This window comes from Equus przewalskii, chromosome 6 (assembly GCF_037783145.1).
Source record: "Equus przewalskii isolate Varuska chromosome 6, EquPr2, whole genome shotgun sequence".
Taxonomy (NCBI): Eukaryota; Metazoa; Chordata; class Mammalia; order Perissodactyla; family Equidae; genus Equus; species Equus przewalskii.
The window spans coordinates 295,002-317,885 of NC_091836.1; the positions used below are offsets into that span (position 1 = coordinate 295,002).

Genomic DNA, 22,884 nt, shown 5'->3' on the forward strand with positions numbered 1-22,884 from the left:
CCCGCTGCTCGGTCGGGCCTGGCCGGTCCCCCACCCGGACGCTCTTCTCCGGGCACCCGCGCCAATGGCCTCTCCGGACCTGCCCCCGGGGGGGGGGTCCCCGGCCGCTCCCCTCGGACCCGGGGGTGGTGGGGGGGCGCGCGGGGGGCGCGGGCGCGCGGAGGGGCCGGGCGCGGGGCCCGGAGGCCGGCAGGAGGCGCGCGCGGGCCGGCGCGGGGGCGGCGCGGGGCGGGGAGCCGCGCGCAGGAGAAACGCGGCGGCGGCGACGCGCGCGCCCAGCCCACCCCCCGCGCCGCCGCCGCCCGGACAATAAACAGCCGCGCGCGGGGCGATGCCCGAGCCGGTGCCGCCGCCCCCGCGCCCCGCAGCCCCGGCCGCCCGGCCTTAGCCCGCGGCCCCGCCCGGACTCGCGGGAGATGGAGTGAGTAGGCGCGCTCGGCGCCGCGGGGCTCGGAGGCCGGGGGGCGGGGGGGGGGCCCTGTGCATGGGGAGGGGGGCGGCGAGGGGCTTCCGGGACCCCCAGCTCCGCCCGGGAGGGATGAGGCCGGGCCGCGCCCGCCCGGAGGCCTCCCCGCGGCCGAGCCGGCGGCCCACGCGCGGATGGGGATCGGGCGGCGGCGGCCGGGGGCAGCTCGGGACGCCGCGAGGGGAGGCCCGTGTCCCCGCCCGCGCCCCCCCGACCGGCCTCGGCCACCTGCGCCCCCCGCCCAGCGGGCGCCCTGGGGGGATGGAGCGACCCCTCCCGGTGCACCGGGCGCCCCCCCCCCCCCAGCCTGAGCTCGTTGCTCCCTGCGCCCTGGGCGCGCGCTCGGGCCGCCCCGCTCCCCGCCCGCCGCGGGGGCCTCCAGGGCTGTCCGGAGCCGGAGCCCCCGCGGAGGAGGCCTGGGTCCGGCCACCGCCAGGGGTTGTCCCGAGTTCCCGCGGGCGGAGGGGGCTGGGATGGGAGACGGGAGGTCCCGGCGCTTTCCGACAGGGGGCCTGGGGTCTGCTCTCCCCTCCCCCAGGAAAAGTCCCCAAGATGGGGCCCCAAATGGAGCAGCCGAGAGTCGGAGGGCCGGGTACCGGCGGAGTGGGCGGCGGGGTCCGTGTGGGGTGAGCTGAGGAGCTGGTGGGCGGGGGCTCCTCGCACAGGCAGGTGTCCGTGAGCGTGCACGGTTCTTGCAGACAGGGTCCCCTCTTCCCGGCCTCGGGGTGTCCCCCACGCCCCCACTCCCACAGGTGGGCGCCTGGAGGGCGTGCGGTGTGGACACGGGCAGGGGGCTGGGCAGCCGGCCCCTGTGAGGCGGGTCGGTGGGCGGCTGCCCGGCTCTGGGCCCGAGGCCGGCACGTGGAGGTCCGGACGCCCACCCGGCCGGCCCCCCTGCCCTTCCCACGGGGTGTGTTTTCGGAGCTGACAACTTTCCTCCGGGGAGTCACCCGTGACCCGCCACACCCTCCCGCCCGCCCGGGAAGGCGACACCCACTGTCCTCTGCTTTTGAAAACCAGACAAAGGCCCGGCCGGCTCCCCCACCCGCCCGGGAGCCCAGCCAGGGGCTCAGGGGAACCAGGGCCCAGACTTGTCTGCCCGCTTCCCCCCCTCTTGTTTATCTGCTCCGCTCCCCGGGCCCAAGGGGAGTCTCTGGGCCTCCTGACAGCAGGCCCTGGGCAGGGTGTGGCCGTGGGGAGGGGGCCGCCTGGGGGAAGCCAGGAAAACGCCCACCCAGAGCCGAGGGAGGAAGAGAGATTCTGGTTGGACTTATTGTTTTCTTTCCCGCCACCCCTTTCATTCTTGGGGGGTGGGGGGGTGGGGGGGGGTGGGAGATTCTGAGGCCCAGAGAGGGGCAGCCGATGCCCCAGGGTCACACAGCACAGGGAGGGCCCCTGGGTGCCTGCTTGGTCATGGGCCTCACAGGGCACCATGCCCCCCATTAGGTGGACCCCTGGCTTTTCTGGGTGCAGACGTGGGACGGGGACTTGGTGTTACGGGGCCCGAACAGCCGTAGAGAAAGCCTGTGTCCCCAGCGCTGGGGTTGCTGGTGAGTGTGGAGAGAGGCCGCCGGGGCGTGAACACCTGCCCCCCGGCTCATCCGTCGTCCTTTTCCACGAGGCCAGAGCCAGCCCCGGGCCCAGGGCCTCCCTGGCGGCCTCCTGTTTCCTTAGAGTTTGCCGTCGGGGTCACAGGACGTGGTGGTGGTGGCGGCTCACGGGGTTGCCGGAAAGTTCCTTTTAAGATCGAATTTAAGAATTTGACAAAATTTGCTTCGTTTAAAGATCAAACTAATTTTCCTTAGTTTAAGAATTTAAGGATTTGGCGAAAAGTAGTGAAGACATAACCCCCGAGGCGGCGGGGGCCTTGGCTGATGCTACAGAGGTGGGACGAGGGGGGGGGGGGCGGCAGAATGATGAGACACTATGTGGGGGGGACGGCTCTGCCCTGGGGGGGACTTGCTGTGTGACCCCGGGGACCTCAGGGTCTGGCTGGCAGAATGAGGCGGTTTCAGACACCCAAACCCCGGTCCTGGGTGAGGCCGAGCTGGGGCCGGGCCGAGGGGGGTCGTGACCTTCCCGGGTCCCCGCCGGCCCCCAGGCCTGGACATTTGCAGGGAGAAGGTGTGGGTTGGGCGCCCACCCGGCCCTTAATGCCTCCTGGGCGCTTGTTAATCTCCCTTTTTAATGAGAGGGAGCCGGTCAGAGGCAACGGGCCTGCTGATAATTGAATTTAATAACAAGCTTTTGTTTTCATTGTATCTATTTTTCGAAAACGTGTTTCCTCTGGAGCAGCAGGGGCTGCGGGTTGTCTGCGTCGTGGTAACAATGTAACGTTTCCTCCCAGAGCCGGGGGTCCAGTGTAGACCTGACCCCAAGGGAGGCGGCGGAGGAGCGGGGGGAGGGCGGCGCGTGAGAAGTGCGGGCGACACTGAAAAGTCACTGAGGAAGCACCGGCTGCATACGGCGCCCCGTTCCGCGTGCCGTGTCCCTGTGAACTCGCTTGATCCCCACAGCAGCCCTGTGAGGTGGGGAAACCGAGGCACAGAGAGGTGACGCATCCCGCCCGAGGCCACACAGCTGGAGAGGGTGGGGCTGGGATTTGGTCGCTGGCTGGGCCGTTTCCTCAGCTGCCGGCGTGGGGGGGTGCAGGTCTCCTGTACTTTCTTCCCGGGTCCCAGGGGCTGTGGTCTGGGGGGCTCCAAACTGTCCTGATGTCGGCTTTTCACCCCGGTTTGTCTACCGGGCCGCACAGAAGGTGTGTTCTGGCCCTGCATCCTCCCCCAGGGAGCCCTCCATGACTGCCAGTCTTGGGGGGGAGATATGGAGGGGGGTGCTGACTCCCCACAAGGCTTCAGGTGGGTCACTCGGCTCCTCTGGGCTCCTGTTTCTCATCTGGTGACGGGGGCACCGGCCCACCGCAGTGGCCCATCCTCAGGGGTCTCAGATTTTGACGCTGGGAAACGGTTGACGATCTTGACAAAAACCGCATCACCTTCTCCCAGGTCTGGAATCCTGTTTTCTGTCAGTCTTTCTCCGTCCAGGAAGCCTGTTTTCTGCTTATTTAGGACATATTCTCTGCGGACCTGCGGGGCCCCGTGCAGGGTCGGAGAGTCTGGGGGGGCCCAGAGGGTCTTCTGTGAGGTGTGGGGAAGGCTTCCTGGTCTTTCCCATCGTGGGCCTTTTCTGTGAAAGACGCTTAAGGGTCCACCCAGGCAGGCAGAGGGTGCGCCTGGTGGAGAGATGGGCCCGGAGCGCCCAGCAGGCAGGAGCGAGGCTCTGGTGGCTGAGGGGCCAGACCAGGGAGCAGCAAGCCAGGGGGGCCGTGGAGAGAGGAGTGGAGCCGGCGGAGGGCAGGGCCCGGGGCCTGGGTGGGTGCAGACCCGTCTCCAGAACTTGGTGGTGGGCCCAGCTGCCCGCAGGGACGGGCCGGCCCCGGATGTGCAGGGGTCTCCCTCAGTGTGGACGGCGTGGGGAGGTCTCGGTGTCTGAGGGAAATGGCACGGGGTGGCCATCTCCTGCCCCGGGCTCGGAGCAGGCGCTCAGGGCCAGTCAGAGGCCGTCCCGGGACCGTCTGGATCGGGCTGGGGGTCCGGGGGGCGGCCTGCTCTGGGCCTTGGTGGCGGGTGAGGCCGAGTGTGGACAGAAGCAGGTCGGGGGACGGGGCCCAGCCTGGTGGGCAGAGGGGGTGGGGGCAGCTCTGGGGCCGCATGTGGGGCAGGGGCTGGGGGGGCTTCTGGTGACACGCATCAGCGAGCGAGCAGTGGAGCCCCGGCCGGCGTGTGTTCAAATCCTGCCAACCCAGGAGGGTCCGGGGCGGGGCCGGCAGGACTCACGATGCGCGGGGCCCGGCTCTGGCCCCGGCAGAGGGGTCCTCGATGCTGCTGTGCGTGTGTCTGTGTTTATCGTGATGAGGTTTATGGAGACACAATCCACCCCTTGAAAGTGCACAGGCCCCTGGTTTCAGTGCATTTGCAGAGCTGTGCAACCATCACTTCCACATAATTCCAGAACATTCCATCCCCATAAACAAACCCCGTCCCCATCAGCATCACCCCCACCCCCTCCCCAGCCCCTGGCCCCCACGAACCCGCTCTCTGTCTGGATCTGCCTGTTCTGGACGTTTCACGTCCATGGGGTCACACGCCGTGTGTCCTTCTGTCTCTGCTTCTCTCCCTGCGTCATGTGTTCAGGTCCGTCCACGTGCAGCCGTGTCAGGGCCTCGCTCCTCTTCACGGCTGCGTAATATTCCAGGGTGTGGGTGGACATGTGTGTGGACCCATCACCCATCGGTGGACTTTTGGGCCATTTTATGCATTGATTTGCACAGTCGCTCCGAGTGGTTGTGACTTGTCCCACGTCCGTCGGATGTGGAGCTCTGGTCCTGTTTTAGACAAACCTGAGCTGTGACTGTGGGTTTCTTTAAAAAGAAAAAAAGGGAAGTGGTGGTGGGACAGGTGTGTCGCGTGGCAGGCGGGGCGGAAACCCTTGGGTGGGGCCTCCTCCGAAGATGGAAAGACCCTCATTGACTCGCTGGTCCAGTGAGCATGAATTGAGTACCTGCTGTGTACTGGGTGCTGCGAACGGGGCAGGGACAAAGACAGCTACAGTCCTCGTGGGGGAATAAGAAATGAAATAAGGGAAATGACTGGGGTGTCGCGTGGCGGTGAGGGCTGGGGGGGTGATTGGGGGTGTGGGCGTGCAACTTAATTGGGGAGGTCAGAGGAGGTGACATCGGAGGACAGGCCTGCGGGAGCTAGTGAGGCCGTGAAGACCTGGGAGAAAGCGCAATGGGGAAGTGGGGGACACAGCCAGTGCAAAGGCCCTGGGGCCAGAGCCAGCCCAGGATGTTCGAGGAGTGTGGCTGGAGCGAGCGGAGTGAGGGGTGGGGTTAGGAAGCAGTCCTGGGCCTGGGAAGCAGTCTCTGCAGCCGGATCTGCCTTGAAACCCCTCCTACCTGGAGCGGGAGGAACCTCTGGCTCAGCTGCCCCATCCAGGCCCCACTGGCCCTCCTGACGTGGCGCCCGGGGTTGGGGGGCAGGGTCCAGCTCCTTCCCTCCCCAGTGCAGGTTAATAGGCAACAGGTTTGCTCCTGTGGGTCTGCGGCCTCCTCTGACCTCCATGTCCACCGGCGGGGGGACCCTGAACCTTCTAGAAAGCCAGTGCCACGGGGCCTGTTCACCTCACCATCACGGAGGTGGTCCAGCCCTGCCCCCTTCCTGGGGAGGGGAGGGGACCAGGAAGGCTTCCCGGAAGAGGCGGCTGGGCTGGAGCTGGGCTGGGAGGTGGAGGAGGCAGAGGAGGGCAGGGGTCACCGGCTGGGGGAGGGTTTGGAGCCGGGAAGGTTCTGGGGCAAAAGGGAGACGGGCCTGCGGGGAGCTGGGAACCAGCGTCTGGAACGGACCTGCGAACTCCATCCCGCCCGCGGGGACCGGCCCGGGCTCCCCGCCCCCCAGCCCGCGTGACTCCCCCCCCCCCCCACGGCCAAGGCCAAGGTCGTCGTCGTCAGCTGTTTCCTTTCAATTAGCACAGGAATGTTCGGCTGGGCTGCGCCTGCCAGGCCCGGGACCCCTCATTCCGGCTGGAGCTGCCCGGGCGCGGGCTCCGGAGGGACAAGTGCGAAACCCCCTCCCGCCTCCCGCCTCCCGCCTCCCACCTCCCGCCCCGTCCTCCCGTCCTGCCCGCTGGGTGACCTTGGGCTGGTTGCGTAACCTCTCTGGGCTTTTAAAAAACTAAACGCCTCGCCAAGCCGAGGCCTCTGCGGGCCGGTTGGGTTTGGGCCCCATTAGCTCATCTGCTGGAGCCCGATTCTCTCACGCGCTCGCAGCCGCCGCCCTCGCCGAGTCCTGAGCCGCCCACACCGCGGCGCGAGCCCAGAATTTGCTCCGAGCGCCGTAAAAATAATCGCGCGGGGACGGGAGCCGGAGCGCTCGAGGGCGGGCGTCCGGCCGCGGGTGTGTCCCTCCACACGGGCGGCTGTGGGCTGTGGCCCATTGCCCAGCAGAGCCGGTGGAGGCTCAGAGACGCGGCTGACCTGCCTCGGGTCACACAGCCCGTGGGGGCAGCTGCCACGCCCTCTAAACCCTCCCCACGCCTTTTGGCCCAAACTCCGCTTCTCCGCCCAGGATGTGAGACCTTTTGTGATGTGGCCCCTGCCTCCCTCCCTGAGCCTGAGTGAGCGAGCGTTTCAATCATCCCGCTGACCCCCCAGCCCCGTCGGACCTCGGGGAGACCCTGCGCTCCGTGCGGTCCGTGTGCTTCGGAGCCCGTCGGCCTGGGTCCGGGTCCCGCGTCACCATTGACCAGCTTCCGTTCACTGATAAACACACGGGGCCATCAGGAGGATGGAGGCTTAGCCGACGCCGCGCCTCCCCAGCCTCAGTTTCCCCTCCTGACCGGCCCACAGAAGGCGGCGAGCGCGGGGGTCGGGGGGTCTCATTCCACGGCCGTGTCTTTAGGGTTCTGTGGGGCGACTTCGCTTTGTTTTTCGGATCTAGGGTATCGGGAGTTATCTTGGCTCCACCGCGGCCACCTCGCGCCAGGGGCGGGTCCAGACCCTCCCCGGAGAGGAGCCGCTCCCTGGGTGGGCGCCCCGAAACGCGAGCGGGGGGGGGGGTGCGCTAGGCCCGGCTCCCCCTCGCGTCCCGCCTCTCCAGGCAGCCCCTGAGGCCCGGGCTGGGAAGCCCCCCAGCGCCCCAGCCCCCCAGCACCCCCTCCCTCCCAGCGCCGGGCTGGGGGCGGGAGATGCTCGGCGCCGGCCCCGCCCCCGCCTGCCGGGCCTCGCGTTGCCATGGGGACGGCGCGGTTGCCAGGGCGACCGCCTCCCGCGGGCCGCCATCCCTCACCCGCGCGGCCGGCGGGGCGGGGCCTGGGGAGGGGCGCGCGCCCTGCGCCCCTCGGGCTGGGACTCTGGGACTCGGGCTGGGACTCGGGCTGTGACCTCGGGCTGTGACCTCGGGCTGGGACTCGGGCTGGGACCTCGGGCTGGGACTCGGGCTGGGACTCGGGCTGGGACCTCGGGCTGGGACTCGGGCTGTGACCTCGGGCTGGGACTCGGGCTGTGACCTCGGGCTGGGACTCGGGCTGGGACTCGGCTGTGACCTCGGGCTGGGACTCGGGCTGGGACTCGGGCTGGGACCTCGGGCTGGGACCTCGGGCTGGGACTCGGGCTGGGACCTCGGGCTGTGACCTCGGGCTGGGACTCGGGCTGGGACTCGGGCTGGGACCTCGGGCTGGGACTCGGGCTGGGACTCGGGCTGGGACTCGGGCTGTGACCTCGGGCTGTGACCTCGGGCTGGGACTCGGGCTGGGACCTCGGGCTGGGACTCGGGCTGGGACTCGGGCTGGGACCTCGGGCTGGGACTCGGGCTGGGACTCGGGCTGGGACTCGGGCTGTGACCTCGGGCTGGGACTCGGGCTGTGACCTCCGGCTGTGACCTCCGGCTGTGACCTCCGCCTGGGCCGGGGCGCGGATGGGGACGGATGGACAGTCCCCTCGCTGCGCCGCCTGACCCTCCCCGGCCCCGGCCGGGCCCCGCGGGGACACTGCCCGCCTTGTCTCCAGCCCGGCGAGCTGGCCGCACCCCCGACCCTGCATCCGGCCTGCATGGCCACCTGCCCGCCGGCATGGGACCGGGCGTCCGGCTGCTTCCTCTCCTCTGTGTGGCCCTTGTGTGCCGGGGTCTCGGCTGTATATGCCCCCCCGCCCCCCAGCTTTGCCTCCTTCCCGCCTGGGTCCCTGGAGGCCACAGTAGAGCCGGGAAAAGGGAAGACGTGGGGTGAGGCCCGGAGTTGGCAGTTGTGGCTTGGATCCCAGCTCTGCCACTTCCTAGCTGTGTGACTTTGGGCAAGTGACTTGCTGTCTCTGGGCCTCGGTTTCCAGCCGTGGGAAGAACATTCCAGGCAGAGGGAACGGCCAGTGCAAAAGTCATGAGGTAGTGATGAGCTTGGTGCGGTTGAAGGGCAGTGGGAGGGTCCTGGTGGCTGGAACAGAGTGAGTGAGAGGAAGGGCAGAGAAGCGCTGGGGGCTGGGCTGTGCTGGCCTTGGGGTTTCTTTAAAGGGCTGATGGGAACCAGGAGACCTGAGAGCGGGAGAGAGCAGGACTCTTATTCTGAGAAGCTTCCTCTGGCTGTGGGGTGCAGAGGGGGCTGCCTGGGGCCAGGGAGGTGGCAGGTCATGGTAGAATCTTGGGCTGGGGAGTGGGGAGGGATTGTGGGGTTTGCAGGAAGTGAGGTGCTGGGCCTATGTGGGGAGCACAGGGGTGGCACCCTGCCTGCATCACACAGGGCAACAGGGCAGACCCAGAACTCTAGCTGATCTGGCCCTCTGGTGTCTCTGAGCCAGATAGCTGGATCAAGCCTTTCCTGAACTCCACCCAGCTGAGCCCAGCCTCCCGGAGGAAGCAGAGAGGGAAGCCACAGAGGGCGTGGCTGATGCTGCCGGGCCCATGGGAGGTGCAGAGGAGCAGGTGCTGCCAGCAGGAAGGGAAGAGCTGGGTGGGGTTGCCTGACTGGGGCGTGGGAGCCAGATGACCTCACAGGTCTCAGGGAGGCCAGGAAACTTAACCTGCCTGGGGCGGGTGGATGGGGCGCTGCGGCCCAGGACAGACCTGACCTGGAGTAGCCTCCTGGGTGGGGGCAGGGCCCTGGGGTGGACCCAGCGCTGTGTGACCTTGGGTCTCTTTTTCCTTCTGAGCCACCAGGGGAGGGGGACAGGAGGGCTCAGAGCTGGAGTGTCTCCAAGTGTCTGTGCTGATGGGAAACCGAGGCCCAGAGGGCAGAGGACCCACCGGGTGGCTCCGGGCCCTGGTACGAGGCCGGGGGGCACTGGGACCAGCAGGGTCTGTAATTTCAGTCCTTTGGGTGACAAGGGGCTCGGGCGGCCGGGGTGCAGCTGGAGGGTCTGTCTCTCTCGGCTCAGACTCCCCCGTGCCCGCCTCTCGGCGCCTCCCAGGGTGACCCTCGGGGCATGTGGGGTTTGGGGCAGAGAGTGGGGACCCCCCCGCCCCCCGTCGTCACAGTGACCTGGAAGCGGGAGGTTACGGTTGGCCCGTCCAGGCCTGGTCCAGGCTGCGCTGGTCGGAGCATTTAACTCACGCCGACTGTGTACAGCTTCCAGGGGTCCTGTGAGAGGGGAGAGGGGGTCGTGTGGGGAGGGGATGTGGGCCCTCATCCTGGGGCCCTGGGCCTCCTGCCCACCCTACAAAGGCCCGACCTCGGCGGCATGGAGCCCTGCTCCTTCGGGAGCATCTGGCAATGCTGACATTGATCCAGCTCCTTCTGCAAACCGGTTCAAGGCTGAGAGTGCGCCGGGTGGGCTGTCAGAAAGCATCGACTGGATGAGAAAGGGAGTCCGGTTGAATCCCGGCTTTACTATGTCCTTGCTGTGTGTCCTTGGGAGGCCCACCGACCTCTCTGGGCCTTTAGGTTCCTGGGAGACTCCAGGGGAGGCCGCTGTGAGCAGCCCCAGAAGTCCCGGGACAGATGGTCAACTTTGCAAGCCCCAGGGTTGGAGGTGGGGCTGGAGGATCCTTCGTCCTCCGTGTATCCCTCCCACTCTGGAGAAGACGTGCTTGGTGGGGCAGAGGGCGGGGGGTGGTCCTGATCTGGCTCCCAGGCTGGGCCAGGAGGTGATGGAGCTCTTCCTGAAAACTCCTCTCCGGGCTTTGATCCCGGGTGAGCTCCTATGCATCCGTCATGGCCCAGCCTCAGTGCCCTCTTCTCCCCATATCCTTCCTGGGTCTCTAGACAGAGCCTCACCCTCCAGCCCCTTGGCCCTGCCCTGAGGGGCAGCAGGAGGGTCTGTTGAGGGGATTAACGAGGTGATAGGGCTGGATGAGGGCACAGTGTGGCCTGGGGGGCAGGGAAGGGAAGATCGGCTGGGTGGCCGCTGCAGGATTCAAACCCGGGGTGGAGTGGACCCCGCTTGACCTTGTCTGTGCCCCCAGGGTCCTGGTGGCAGAGACCACGTCCCAGCAGGAGCGGCTCCAGGCCATTGCTGTGAGTTCCTCCCTGCCCCTCGGGGGTGGGGGGGGGGTGGGGACGGGGCCCCCGGGACTCAGAACGGAGGGAGGTCAAGGGTCAGATTGTTTCTGGGAAACCTGAGGGCCCTGGTTCCACCCCACAAACAAAAGTGGAGATTTGTCCTTAGAACGTGGACTCTCGGACCCCCCTGCAGGGGAAACTGAGGCCAGTGTGGACTAGACCCCCGCGCTCGCCGTGTGGTGACCGCGCTCTGTGGTGGAGGCGTGGGGGTCTTGGCGGTCTCTGCCCCAGAAGCCCCACCTTGGAGTCTGTGGACGCTTCCCGGTCACTCTGTCCCCTTAAGGCTCTGGGAACGACCAGGGGTCAGTGGCTGGGTGGGCGCCGGGCCGGGAGAAGCAGGGTCCCGCGGTCCTGACCCCGTCTGTCCGTCTGTCCGTCCCGCAGGAGAAGCGCAGGCGGCAGGCGGAGATGGAGAACCAGCGGCGGCAGCTGGAGGACGCGCGGCGGCAGCTGCAGCATCTGAAGGTACCGGACCCTGGGGGGGGGGCGGTGACCCCGATTCTGACTCTGAGCCCGACCCCGACCTCGACCCTGACCCTGGTCATGACGTGACGCCAACCCCAACTGTGACCCTGATCATGAACCAACCTGAACCCCACCCTGACCATAACCTGACCCTGACCCCAGCCTCACTCCTGACCCTGATCATGAACCAACCCCTCCTGACCCCAGCCTGACCCCGACCCCAACCTGACCCTGACCCCAGCCTGACCCTGACCCCATGCTGACCTGACCCCGGCCCTGCCACCCAGTCCAAGGCGCTGCGGGAGCGCTGGCTGCTGGAGGGCGCACCGTGCTCGGCGTCCGACGGGGACGAGGACCTGCGGAGGCAGATGGAGGCGGACGAGCAGAGGGCGCGGCTGCTGGAGGAGGCCATCGGCAGGTGGGCGCTGGGGGGTCCGGCCGCGCTCGCGTGCTGGGGGGCAGGCAGGTCTCTTCTCCTGCCTCGACGGGGCCTCAGGGGGTGTTGACGCGCGGCCCAGCGGGCTGGACCGGGGACACGGGGGCCGAGACCCTCCTGTGACACCGGCAGGCGGGCAGGTGCCGGGTGGGAGCCGCCAGGCCGGGGGGATGGGAGGTGCCGGCAGCGGCTCCCCCGGGGCCTCCTGGCGCCAGCCCAGCTGGCGGCTCGTTGCGGCCCCGGTGCTGATGGGGGGACGGCCGGGCTGCAGGAAGGGGGGGAGGGCCGGCCGCCGGGGAAAGTGACCCCCCCCCCACCCGGGGCTGGGACAAAAGGCCGGGTTTCCGGGCGGCCGGGGGAAGTGACGGCCTGGATTCCAGATGTCCACTCGGCTGCGGAAAGGCCCGGATCCCGGAGCCCCCGCCACGCTCGTTTGGAAGAAACTGGGGGGGTCCGGCTGGGATTTCCCTCCCGAGTCTCAGTTTCCCCGCCTGTGGACCGGAAGGCGGGAATCCCCTTGTGCGTCTTAATTGCAGCAAACGTTAGTGCCCACTGTGTGCCTCCGGGAGCTGGGCCAGGCCTGTGAGGGGGCAGTCGGGACTGACGGGCAGAGGGGCGCGTGCGGGCGGGAAGCACCGGCCGCCGGGGCTGCACAAGGGGCTGCTGTTATCACCCCCCCCCGGGGTGCAGCTCTGGGGAGGGGCCCCCTGTGAGCCCTACTGTGTGTCCTGTGCATGGCAAGTGCCCTCCCGGGGCCCCTCAGGCCACATTTTGGCCACTCGGTGTCCATGCCAGGACTCCTTCTCCAGGAAGCCCTCCAGGCTGCCCCTGGCCGCATCCAGCCAACAGATGTGGGCTCCCTTTGTCAGGGGGCCCTGGACTCACCCCCGTCTGTCCCGAGCCTTGAAGGGGAGTGTCCCCCATGGTGCAGGGTGTCCCCTGACACCCGCAGCCCCGCGCCTCGGGCAGGCGACGGCCGGGCAGGATTTTGGACACGGGTCGTGTCCTCACTGGGTGGCGCGGACCGTTGTCCTCATACTTGGAAAGTGAAACGGTTTTTCCAGTCTCCCGGGAGGGAGGACGCTTCCCGTGAAAACACACGTGTCTGGGTGGAAGCGCGGGGGGTTGGCGGGAGGCGGCCGGGTGGGAACCGGGGGTCACGCGGTGAAGGGACCCCGCACTCCGCAGGCTGGAGAAGGAGATCGAGGCGCTGGAGAACGCGGACACGGCCCCCGCCACCGCCAGGGAGCCCGCGGCGGCCCCCAGCCCGGCCCAGGAGGAGGAGAAGGCGGAGGTGGTGGTGAATTCCCAGCAGGTGAGGGGCGCCCGGGACCCCCCGGCCGCAGAGCGAGAGCCCACCCGGCCCCCCGGCCCCATGGCCGCTGGTCCAAGCCCAGATGTCAGAGCCGGCGCTCGCATCTGAGTCCCAGCCCGCCACCTTCCGGCCTGTGACTGGGAGATGTGGCTTTGCCTCTCTGGGCCTCAGTTTCCCCACCTACGATTGCCCGCCTGCTGGGGATGCCACGCGGGCTCAATGGGCCCATGGACGGCGGGCACTTGACATGGGGCCTGCATGTGGGGAGCTGACCTGAGGCCCAGAGAGGTTGAGGGGCTGGCTCCAGGCTGCACAGCTGAGGAGTGGTCTCTGATGACCAGGATCCCTGGGCCCCGAGCTCCTGGTGGCCGCGGAGTGTTAACGCAGGACCCTCACGGCACCCTCTGTCGTGTCCAGGCCTCGAGGGGCCTGGGGGACACGCCTCGTGTCCCCTGCCCATCCTCGTGCCCCACCCCGAGCTGAGCTGCAGGGGGACACGGCCCCCACGGCGTCCCCCACAGCATCTGAGTCCTTGCCCAGTGGACACGCCTGCCCACCCACCTGGGCCTGGTGTGGGTAGACTGGAGGCTGTGGGTGGAGCCCTGGCCTCGCCGAGCCCCCGTTGGGTGGACATGTGGACGTCTGTGCACAGGGAGGGCGGACGGGGCCACTGGGGGGAGGCCAGGGCCCTGCGGGGTCACCGAGGAGGCCCCTGACTCATGGGAGGGTGGGGCAGGCTGGGAGGGGCTTTGAAGGCTGGCTAGGAGTTCTCCAGACTGGCGGTGAGAGGGGCCATGGGGAAGGTGGACTCAGCTCGGACGACGCGTTCGCGGGGTCCCTGCCTTCTTGGTGCCCACGTCCTAGGGACACAGAGACACTGGCCGGGTCAATAATCTGGTGGCTTGCGGGGCAGTGACGGACGAGGGGGCCCCCTCTGGATGGGGAGGTTGGGGAGCCGAGTGAAGGGGGAATCTGGGAAAAGCCTTCCAGGCGGAGGGGACCTGGCACCCAGAGGCCGGGGACAGGGAGGAGGGAGAGGCGGAGGGAGGGGTCGCCCGGGGCCGAGCGGGGGATCCGTCCGCGAGGAGGTGACTCCTGCAGGGGGGGGGTCTCTGGAGCCGGGCACCCCCCAGGCTCCCGCCCCCTCGGCTGGGCCGCGCTGGGCACCCCTGACCTCTCTGTTCTTTCTTGCAGAGCCCGGTGGGCACGCCCAAAGGTAGGATTCCCGAGGGGACGGGCGGGCCTCGCGCCCCCTGGTGGCCAGAAGCGGGATGACGGGCGGGTTGTGGCCGAGGAGCAACATTGTTGCTGATAAAAGAGGAAAAGGCAACAGTGACCCATCGCTGCTACTTTGTCTCTTTGACCCGGACTCTGAGTCTGGCCCCGTGTCCTCGCCGGTCACGTGATTTTCACAACGTCCCTGTTACAGATGGGGAAACTGAGGCTCCGGAGGGGCGTCTGGCTGAGGTCTTGGCTGTGTCCCGAGGCTCCGGGTCTGTCCCCGTCCTCGTGGGGGCAACCGGGCTCGGCTGCCTCTGTCCCACGCCCCCCTGGGCCTCGGTTTTCACGTCTGGGAAGTGGGGTCTGCGGGGATGAGAAATCCAGACCCTGGCCGCCCTGGGGGTTAGGTGCCATCTGAAAGGATATGGGGACGGGGGGCCAGCCCGGTGGTGCAGCGGTTAGGTTCACATGTCCTGCTTCGGCGGCCCGGGGTTCTCGGGTTCGGATCCCGGGTGTGGACATGGCACCGCTCATCAAGTCATGCTGTGGTAGGTGTCCCACATAGAAAGTAGAGGAAGATGGGCATGGATGTGAGCTCAGGGCCAGTCTTCCTCAGCAAAAAAAAAAAAAAGAGGAGGATTGGCAGTAGATGTTACCTCAGGGCTAATCTTCCTCAAAAAAAAAAAAAAAGGGACATGGGTCCCAGCACGCTGGTAAGAAAGCTGCCATCCAGGAAACGGGAAAAAGCCGGAAGTCTGACCCATTTTATGCCCCCAAATTATGACAGATCAATAACGTACATGTTGGCAGATATTTCACACGTACATATGACATTTTTAAATACACGCTTAGCTGTGAATCTAATAGTTTACGGAATCTGTTATTCAGTATATTACATTTAATATAAATCATATTTTAGAAGTGCAGATTCACCCCGTCTGTGTCTGCATCGCAGGCCGGCGGCAGGAGCGTCTGTGGCCTGATTTGCGTGTGTTAATTATTTATGGGGAGAGCGTCTCCTCGTCTTACCGCGGGATTGAAAATTAATAATTAAAAGAAATCCTCGCAGGGATTTTGTGAAAAGCACTCGGCCGCGATGGGAGGCGGACCGCGGGGCTGGCGTGTGTCCCCTGTGGGCGCGAGGGTGGTGCCGCGTGCGTGGGGGGCTCCGGGGTGTCCGTGTGGGGTGTCGTGGTCTGTGTGGTTGTCGCCCCTCTGACCCCGTCTCTCTCTCTCCCGCCGCAGAGAAGCGCGTCTCCACGCCCGCGAGGACGGCCGCAGGCGCCACCATGATGAAAGCAGGTGGGTCACCCCGTCCGCCGCGGGTCCGGGGCCGAGGGTCGCCGGTGCCGTCCGCGGGGGCTGTGGTCGCACGGCTGCACCGAGGCGGTGCTCCGAGCCTGGGGTGGGGCCTGGCCGCCTTCTGCTTTGGCTCATCGGCACACGCGGCCCGGCTTCCCCCGAGAAGACGGGCCCCCCGCATGGCGGCTCTAACCCGACGCCCCTCGCGGCTTCTCTGCCCTAACCTCGCCGCTGCTCCCGGCCCGTGGGGTGCTGCACACGCCCGCACGCACCCGCTGCACGTCCTCCTCCTCTGTCCTCAGGCCGCCTCAGGAGAGGGAGTGAGCGCCCCGTCCCTGGAGGTGACCAAGCTGGGGTCTGGGGCATTTTGGGAGCCAGAGTTAGTGCTAGGTGTTCTCCAAGGTCAGGGGTCAAATTCCCACTGTGCCCCTCGACACTTGGCGCTGGGGTCCCCCTGCCGGAAGGGCGGGACTGGAGTGACCTCGTGGCACCAGGCCGAGCGGAGAGTGATGACAAGTCATAGCAGACGGCAAAACCTCGTTGCTGCTGCTCTTGCTGTAATTGAGCAGGGAGGCGGAGGCCGTCCTGGGGGCGAGGTGGCCGGGATGTGATGACACCCGGCCGCCCAGGGGGCAGGAGGCAGAGGGTCGCATTTCCCAGAGACGAGGTGCCTTCAGGCCTTTGCGCCAGATGGACCAGGCCCAGCAGCACCGGGGCCAGACGCCCCTACTGTTCCCTCACTCCGTGACCTCTTGTGCAGTGCACGACCCGCCCAACTGTGTCTGGAGGTGGGAGTGTCAGGCTGTGTAGGAACATCGGATTGAATAAGAGTCACTCATTCATTCAAGCGCTCGTGGGGCCCGGTGTGAGGCACACGGGGAGGCCGGAGTCCCCATGGGGCGACAGCCTGTGCAGTTAACTCAGGGAGAAAGCGAGGCAGAGAATGGGGAGCCAGAGGGGGGCAGTTTTAATGGGAGGTTTCAGGGGAGGCTGAACTAGGGGGTGACGCTGAGCAACGACCCGCAGGAGGAGACGGCGCGGGGCCTGCGGACGGCGGGGTGGGGGAGGGTGTTCCGGGCGGAGGGCGCAGTGAGGCCGGCGGGCCTGGTGGAGGGACAGCGGGGCGGCCCGTGCGGCTGCAGCGGAGGAGTGAGGGGGCGACGGAGGCGGCGGGGCGGGCGGGGGGCGCGGGCTCCCGAGGGAGGGACGTGGGGGCCGCGCGGCTGCGGGCGGAGCGGGGACGGCGACTCGGGCTCGCCGCGCCCTCTGGCGGCTGCGGGGCGAACAGCCGAGGCGGCGCCGGGAGACGGGGAGGGGACGGCGGGGGTCCGGGAGGATGCGGGCAGGATGCGGGGATGGGGGAGGGATGATGGGGAGGATGCGGGGAGGATGCGGGGACGGAGGAGGGATGATGGGGAGGATGCGGGCAGGATGCGGGGATAGGGGGTGGGATGATGGGGAGGATGCGGGGATGGGAGGAAGGACGGGGGAGGGGGGAGGATACGGGATGGGGGAGGGACCGCGCTGGTCCAGGAGGGATGCGGGCAGGATGCGGGGATGGGGGGGTGGGATGATGGGGAGGATGCGGGGATGGGAGGAAGGACGGGGGGAGGGGGGAGGATGCGGGGATGGGGGAGGGACTGGAGGGGGGAGGATGTTGGAGGATGTGGGGTGGGGGATGGGGTAGTGGTGGGAAATGGGGACCGAGGAGGGAGAGTAGGGGATGGTGGGGGATGGGGTATCAAGGATGGGGTGGGGGAGGGGTGGCAGGCGTGGATTGGGGGGGTGGGGTGGAGAGATGGGGGAGGGACAGTGACCCCCCCTCGCTGGGTTGAGCCGGGCAGGTTCCCGCGTCCTCAAGGCCGAACCCGCAGGACTCACAGATGCAGGGACGTGGGTGGAGGGAGGAGGGAGGCGTCCCTGCAAGAAGTGGGGAGACCCCGGGGCAGCTGCAGGCAGCGATGGGAGCAGGTCTGGGAGGTGGTGATTTTGGGGGCCCCCCCGGGGGGCAGTGTGGGGGGGGGGCTCCTGGAATTCGGGCCGAGGTCCTGGGGCCGCTGGGAGGCTGGGGTCTCCCGTGGGGTCTCCCGTGGGGTCTCGTGACGATTCCTATGGGGCAGAGCCGGGCGCCGGCGGCTGAATCGTGGCCTCGTGGGGGTCACGTGACTTCGTGTGACGCGGACGCGGTTGAGCTCAGTCAGCGACTGAGGGACGTGAAGTGCGGACTCGCAGGTGGACAGACGGGGGTGCCGAGGTCCGGCCGGGAGCGCTCACCCCTGCACCCCGCTCTGCTCTGGGGACACGGGGGCAGTTTGAGACGGCAGGGATGGGCCTTGAAGGCCGAGCGGAGGAAGTGAGGCCCGCGCGGGGGCTGCGCCGGGAGGCCCCACCGCTGCTTGGCTCTGCGCTGCCGGCTCCCCCCTGGCTTGGCGGCGGCCCGGGGGCGCGGGGGGCGGGCGGCGGCGTAACCCCTGCCTCTCGTGCCAGCCATGTACTCGGTGCAGATCACGGTGGAGAAGGACAAGGTGACCGGGGAGACCCGGGTGCTGTCCAGCACCACCTCGCTCCCCCGGGAGCCGCTCCCCCAGGGCATCAAGGTGTACGAGGACGAGACCAAAGGTACGCGCCCCCCCGCCCCACCCCAGACCCCTTCTTCGGCCCGAGCCTGACCCCGTCCCATGGGGACGCCACCCCGTCCTCCTTTCCTCCAAGGAACCTGCCTTGAAGCTTGGCCGATCCCGGGTGGGATTCCCAGCCGGCCGGCCCGTCAGTCCCAGTCTCTGGGACGCTTGTGATAAAGGCTCCAAAACCCCACAGATGCAGACGGGGTGTGAGAGGGTTTAGCAGGGCGGGGAGGGGGCCGGGCGCAGGACCCATGATGCACAGCGAGGTGGGGAGACAGGGCACCTGGCAGAGGCCGCAGCACGTGCAAAGGCCCTGAGGTGGGGGCGTTTGCTGGGCTGGAGGAACTGAGAGGAGCCGGTGGGGCCGGTGAGGAGGGGCGGGAGGCGGCTGGCAAAGGCTTGGGATGGGTGAGCCGGGACGTGGTGATGAGGTCCCATTCGGTTTTTAGGGTTCCCGGTGGTGGCCGGGAGGGGAACAGGCCATGGGGACACCCACAGGGAGCTGGGAGCCCGGGATTTCAGTCTCTGTCTTTCTTGATATGATTCAACCATAAATTCACTTTTTTTTTTTAACTGTGGAAAACTTTTATTTCGATGATGCAACGTGTCAGCGTTGAGGGGCCAGTTTCATAAACATGTTGGCGTTTAAATTTATCCGCTTTCGGCCTGACTTGTGGGACGGGGTATGAGTGACCCCGGGGAGGGGGAGATTCTAGGCGGTGTTTGCGGTGATGCTAGAAAAGGAAAGCAAACCCGCTCTGGGAAACTAAATGTGTCTTAAGAAGACATTATAGGACACGCTCAGGATCAAGGCGGCTTCTTTGTGGCGCGGAGCTCAGAGCCCGTCCCCCCGAGTCAGGTGCTAAATCCGAGAGCTCGGCTCTAGCGCCCGTTAGCGGGTCCACGAATGCCGCCCTTACAAGAACCCGGGACACGGGGTGGAAGGATCCAGAACACCGTGCAAGGCAGCGTCCGCTGCAGTGGGTTTTGGAATATTCACCGTGTTGTGCACCCTCGCTGTCTGGTTCCGGAACATTCCATCCCCCCAAAAAGCAGCTCTGTCCCCATCAGCATCCCCCCCACCCCCTCCCCAGCCCCTGGCCCCCACGAGCCCGCTCTCTGTCTGTGGATCAGCCTGTTCTGGACGTTTCCCGTCAATGGGGTCACACGCCGTGTGTCCTTCTGTGTCTGTTTCTCTCCCTGAGCGTCGTGGGTGCAGGTCCGTCCACGTTCCTACTTTATGGCCGAATGAGGTTCCATTGTTGGGATGGACCACGTTGGGTTTGTCCGTCCTCAGCTGATGGGCGTTTGGGTTTTTCCCGCCTTTTGGTTTTCTAATGCCTTTCGAGGTTTTGGGGCCAGACGTCTGGGGACGACCCCCAGGAGTGGAACTGCTGGGTCAGGCGGTGACTCCGTTCCACCTTCTGAGGACCTGCTGGGTGTTTCCCGCCGGCCGCGTGCGAGGGTTCCCGTCTCTCCACATCCTGGACGCGTGTCCTGGTCCGTTTTATCCCCGTTGACGTGATGGGGGGTGGCCAGTGGGTTCGGGTCCCAGAGCCTCGTGTTCTCAGAGGACGTCGCGGCGTCCGGGGTGCTCTTAAAGGAGCCGCATCACTCAGCTCTGCCGCCGTCGGGGGCGTAGGCCCTGCCGCCTCCGGCTCTCGCCAGCTGCGTGGTCCCGGGCGGCCGCTCTGTCCAGCCCGGCCCGGCCCCTGGGGATTCGGGACCCGCTGGACCGGACTCCGGTTGCCTGGCAACGGGAAGGTGATCCGTTTCCATGGCAGCCGAGGGCTCGGATTCCTGTGGGACGTCCTCCGCTTGACGCCGTGTGACCCGGGTGCTCCCCGTCCCCGGGCCTCCAGCCCAAAGGCACCGCCAGGCCCAGGGCGGGTGGACGCCGCCTCCCTGGGGGTTTGGAAACTGAGAGTAGAAAAAGCACTTTCCTTCTGGCCGGAAGCCAGGAACCCGGCCCTGACCTTTGGCCTGAGAGGCGGCGCGTCCCAGGGGCGCCCGGGCGTCCCTCCCCCTGGCAGCCGGGGGCCGGGTGTCTAGGAGGCGTTTGCCGGGCTCTTATCTGGGGCACCCGACGGTGGCCGGGCTCCTCCTCCTTAGAGACGGCCACACAGCCCGGAAAATCAGAGACATGAGCGCGAATGTTGGCGAGATTTGGAAAATGCGTTTGGCAACGTGGATGCACGTATGAAACTCTGGCCGGTGGAGAAGGGCGTTCTTTTCAAACGGGCCGAGCGTTTTCGGGAGGTGACGTAGTCCCGGGCCGCGCAGGCCGCTCCAAGGACTGTTGCAGAGTTTCTATCTTAGGCTGTGGGTTCTCGGGTTGCAGCTCCCCCCAACTCCCCGAAATTTAAAAATGCCCTTCAAAATAAATGCTGGCTTCAAGAGGCAGTCGGTCAAGGTGGAAACGGTAAACTGTTTACACTCGAAAGAGAACGACCCGGTGGGATCCAGGGGATGCAGCCAAAGCAGGGCTCTGAGGAAAATGTATAGCCTTCAGGGCATTTACTAGAAAACGAAAAATATTGAGTGAAGGAACTAAACTTTAATTCAAAAATCAACCCCATAAACCCAAAAAAGGAAGGAATCTGGACGCCCACAACTCCTCAGGCCTAGCCTGGGAGAAGGAGCGGGGTCCAGCTGTGTGACTGTGGGCTGGTTGCTTCCCTTCTCTGAGCTTCATCATCCTCGCGGTGGCCGAAAACGGACCTACCCCGCACGGTTATCTGACTGGAGTCAGTCACGTGGGGAATGTGGAAAACCCTCAAAATGCAGGACGGTAAAACGCCAGCTCCTTGGGTGACGCTCCGTCTTGGTTTCTAACAAATGCTTTGGGGTCTGTGAATTTTCCTCCGTGCCCCAGTTTGGCTGCATCCACGGGTCCCGACTTGATCGTCCGTCGGTTCTGAATGCGTAATTTAATTTCCTCGATACCCCGCAGGGGGGCTCGCGGCCTTGCCCGGCCACCCTCCCGTCCGGGAACCAGCTCACGCCCCCTCTCTCTCTCTCTCTCTCTCTCCCCCACCGCCCGCCTCCGCCAGTGGTCCACGCCGTGGACGGCACTGCCATGAACGGGATCCACCCGCTGAGCTCCTCCGAGGTGGACGAACTCATCCACAAGGCGGACGAGGTCACGCTGAGCGAGGCGGGGTCTGCGGCCGGGTCGGCGGAGACCCAGGGGGCCCCGGAGGAGGCCGTGCGGACCACGCCCTCCAGGCGGGAGATCACCGGGGTGCAGGCGCAGCCGGGCGAGGCCACCTCGGGCCCCCCGGGCATCCAGCCCGGCCAGGAGCCCCCCGTCACCATGATCTTCATGGGCTATCAGAACGTGGAGGACGAGGCCGAGACCCAGAAGGTGCTGGGCCTGCAGGACACCATCACCGCGGAGCTGGTGGTCATTGAGGACGCGGCCGAGCCCAAGGAGCCCGCCCCGCCCAACGGCAGCGCCGCCGAGCCCCCGGCCGCCGCGGCCCCCCGGGAAGAGAACCAGGTGGGGGCCGAGGCCCCCGCCAGCGAGCCCCAGGACCTCGACATGAAGAAACACCGCTGTAAATGCTGCTCCATCATGTGAGCCGCCCGGCCCCCCAGACCCCGGCCCCGCCCTCCGTGCCAGACACCCACCGCCCAGCCCCCCCGGCGCCTGCCCACCCTCCACCCACCGCCACGGGCCCCAGGACACGCCGTGTCGTCACACGTTCCTTCTGAGTTTTCTCTCACTGGAAAGAGAGGGACGGGGAGGTCCCGCCCGCCCCCCGCCCAGGCACCGCCCCCGACACGCCCTAACCACTGAGCCGCACGTCCGCACCTGGCCGCAGAGACACACACGGCAGACCCACCCGTCCCCGAGACGAGACCCCTGTGTCGCAGCAGCTCCACAGACGTGGCTCCCGCCCACGGCGTCCCGGCTGGCGTGACCCGGGGCCTCGGGGCGGCTCCGGGCCAGCCCGCCACCCTCTGGGCCTCCTGCCTGTGCCTTCCTGCCACCTCCCATGAGGTCCCCGAGGGGACATCTCACCAGAGGGAGCCGCGGGGGCCTGCTCAGTCCCCACCCAGCCCCGGGAAGCGGGTCCCTCGAGGGTCCCCACCTGAGGCGCCGGCGTCCGGGTCTCAGCCGGCAGGGGTGAGGCCATACCTCTTGGGGGCCCAGGCTCGAGGTCTCGGCTGGAGCACACGCCCCTCCCCGCGTGCCCTCTCTGGGCGCAGCCGGTGGACGGTGGAGCCTGGGGAAGGGGGCGCCCTGGGGACAGGCCCCCCGCCGGGTAGGGACCTGTGACCCCTGCGCTGCCGTCTGGTCGGGGCGGGCGGGGGTCTCGGAGCTGCCCCTGCGCGAGGCAGGGACGCGTGAGCCGCTTCTCATGCCAACTGCCCGCCCCCACTGGGCCCTCCTTCCTCCTGGTGCTAATTCGGGGACCCCGAGGGGCTGCCCCCCGGCCCCGTCTCCAGCCCGCTTGGTCCAGGGTCCCGGGTCCCCCCGACTACACCCCGGCGATCGGGCCCAGTGCCGGCTCCGCTGGGTGTGGCGCGTCCAGGCAGCGGAGGGGGACCCCCCACGGCCGCCCAGCCCGATGTGAGCCTGCCCCCCTCTCACCGGGAGGGGTGAGGGGTGACCGGTGCCCGTCCTGGGGGCGGCCGACACCCGGCTGTGCACGCACGTCTCCGGGGTGCAGCCACCCTTGTCCCCGGAGGCGCATTCGTGCACGCGCTCACAGCCCCTCTCGCGGGTGGGCTGAGGACGACCAAGCCGCCCCCTCGGCAGGGCGGGTGCAGGGGCCGCCTCGACCGCGGCCCGGGTCCCGTCTCAGCTCCGCCCCTCGGTGGCCGGGAGGAGAGGCCCTTGCGAGGCGCCCCTGGGCCGTGGCCGTGGCCCCCCCTCCGCCCTCCTCGAGTCCACCTGCGTCCTCGAGCCGTGAGCCTCCGCCGCCCCCTCTGCTTTCGATGTGTGACGAGGCCCCGATGTTCTTGACTTTCCCGGAGAAGCAAATAAAACAGTGTGAGCAGC

At 67.4% G+C, this 22,884-nt stretch overlaps 1 protein-coding gene and 1 long non-coding RNA gene across 12 annotated transcripts; one reads left to right on the top strand and one right to left on the bottom strand.

Annotated features, from left to right (window-relative positions):
* The first annotated feature begins 161 nt into the window (after positions 1-161).
* PALM (paralemmin) lies at positions 162-22,882 on the top strand. Of its 11 annotated transcripts, XM_070624671.1 has the most exons (11): positions 278-421; positions 8,811-8,934; positions 9,169-9,274; positions 10,414-10,465; positions 10,895-10,975; positions 11,263-11,393; positions 12,600-12,726; positions 13,921-13,942; positions 15,193-15,249; positions 17,737-17,868; positions 20,927-22,882. In XM_070624671.1, exons 5-11 carry the CDS (start codon positions 10,919-10,921, stop codon positions 21,454-21,456), a joined length of 1,056 nt encoding a protein of 351 aa, XP_070480772.1. In that variant the 5' UTR covers positions 278-421; positions 8,811-8,934; positions 9,169-9,274; positions 10,414-10,465; positions 10,895-10,918; the 3' UTR covers positions 21,457-22,882. The 11 variants fall into 11 exon arrangements, with proteins under 11 accessions (XP_070480778.1, XP_070480779.1, XP_070480775.1 ...); XM_070624677.1 differs by lacking the exon at positions 9,169-9,274 and having other exon boundaries at positions 162-421; XM_070624675.1 differs by lacking the exon at positions 9,169-9,274 and having other exon boundaries at positions 292-421; positions 17,754-17,868.
* LOC139084065 (uncharacterized) lies at positions 2,712-7,061 on the bottom strand. Its single transcript, XR_011541329.1, has 3 exons — positions 6,863-7,061; positions 6,689-6,782; positions 2,712-4,850 (listed from the first exon to the last, which is right to left on the bottom strand). It is a non-coding gene; the product is annotated as an uncharacterized lncRNA (long non-coding RNA).
* Positions 22,883-22,884: the final 2 nt, after the last annotated feature.

Excerpts from the sequence above, each read along its gene's own strand:
- PALM (XM_070624667.1), top strand. The coding sequence starts at position 1,019 with ATGGGGCCCCAAATGGAGCAGCCGAGAGTCGGAGGGCCGGGTACCGGC. Across the intron at positions 10,976-11,262 it reads GGCAGCTGCAGCATCTGAAG|TCCAAGGCGCTGCGGGAGCG; the intron begins GTACCGGACCCT and ends CCTGCCACCCAG. Across the intron at positions 15,250-17,736 it reads CGCCACCATGATGAAAGCAG|CCATGTACTCGGTGCAGATC; the intron begins GTGGGTCACCCC and ends CTCTCGTGCCAG.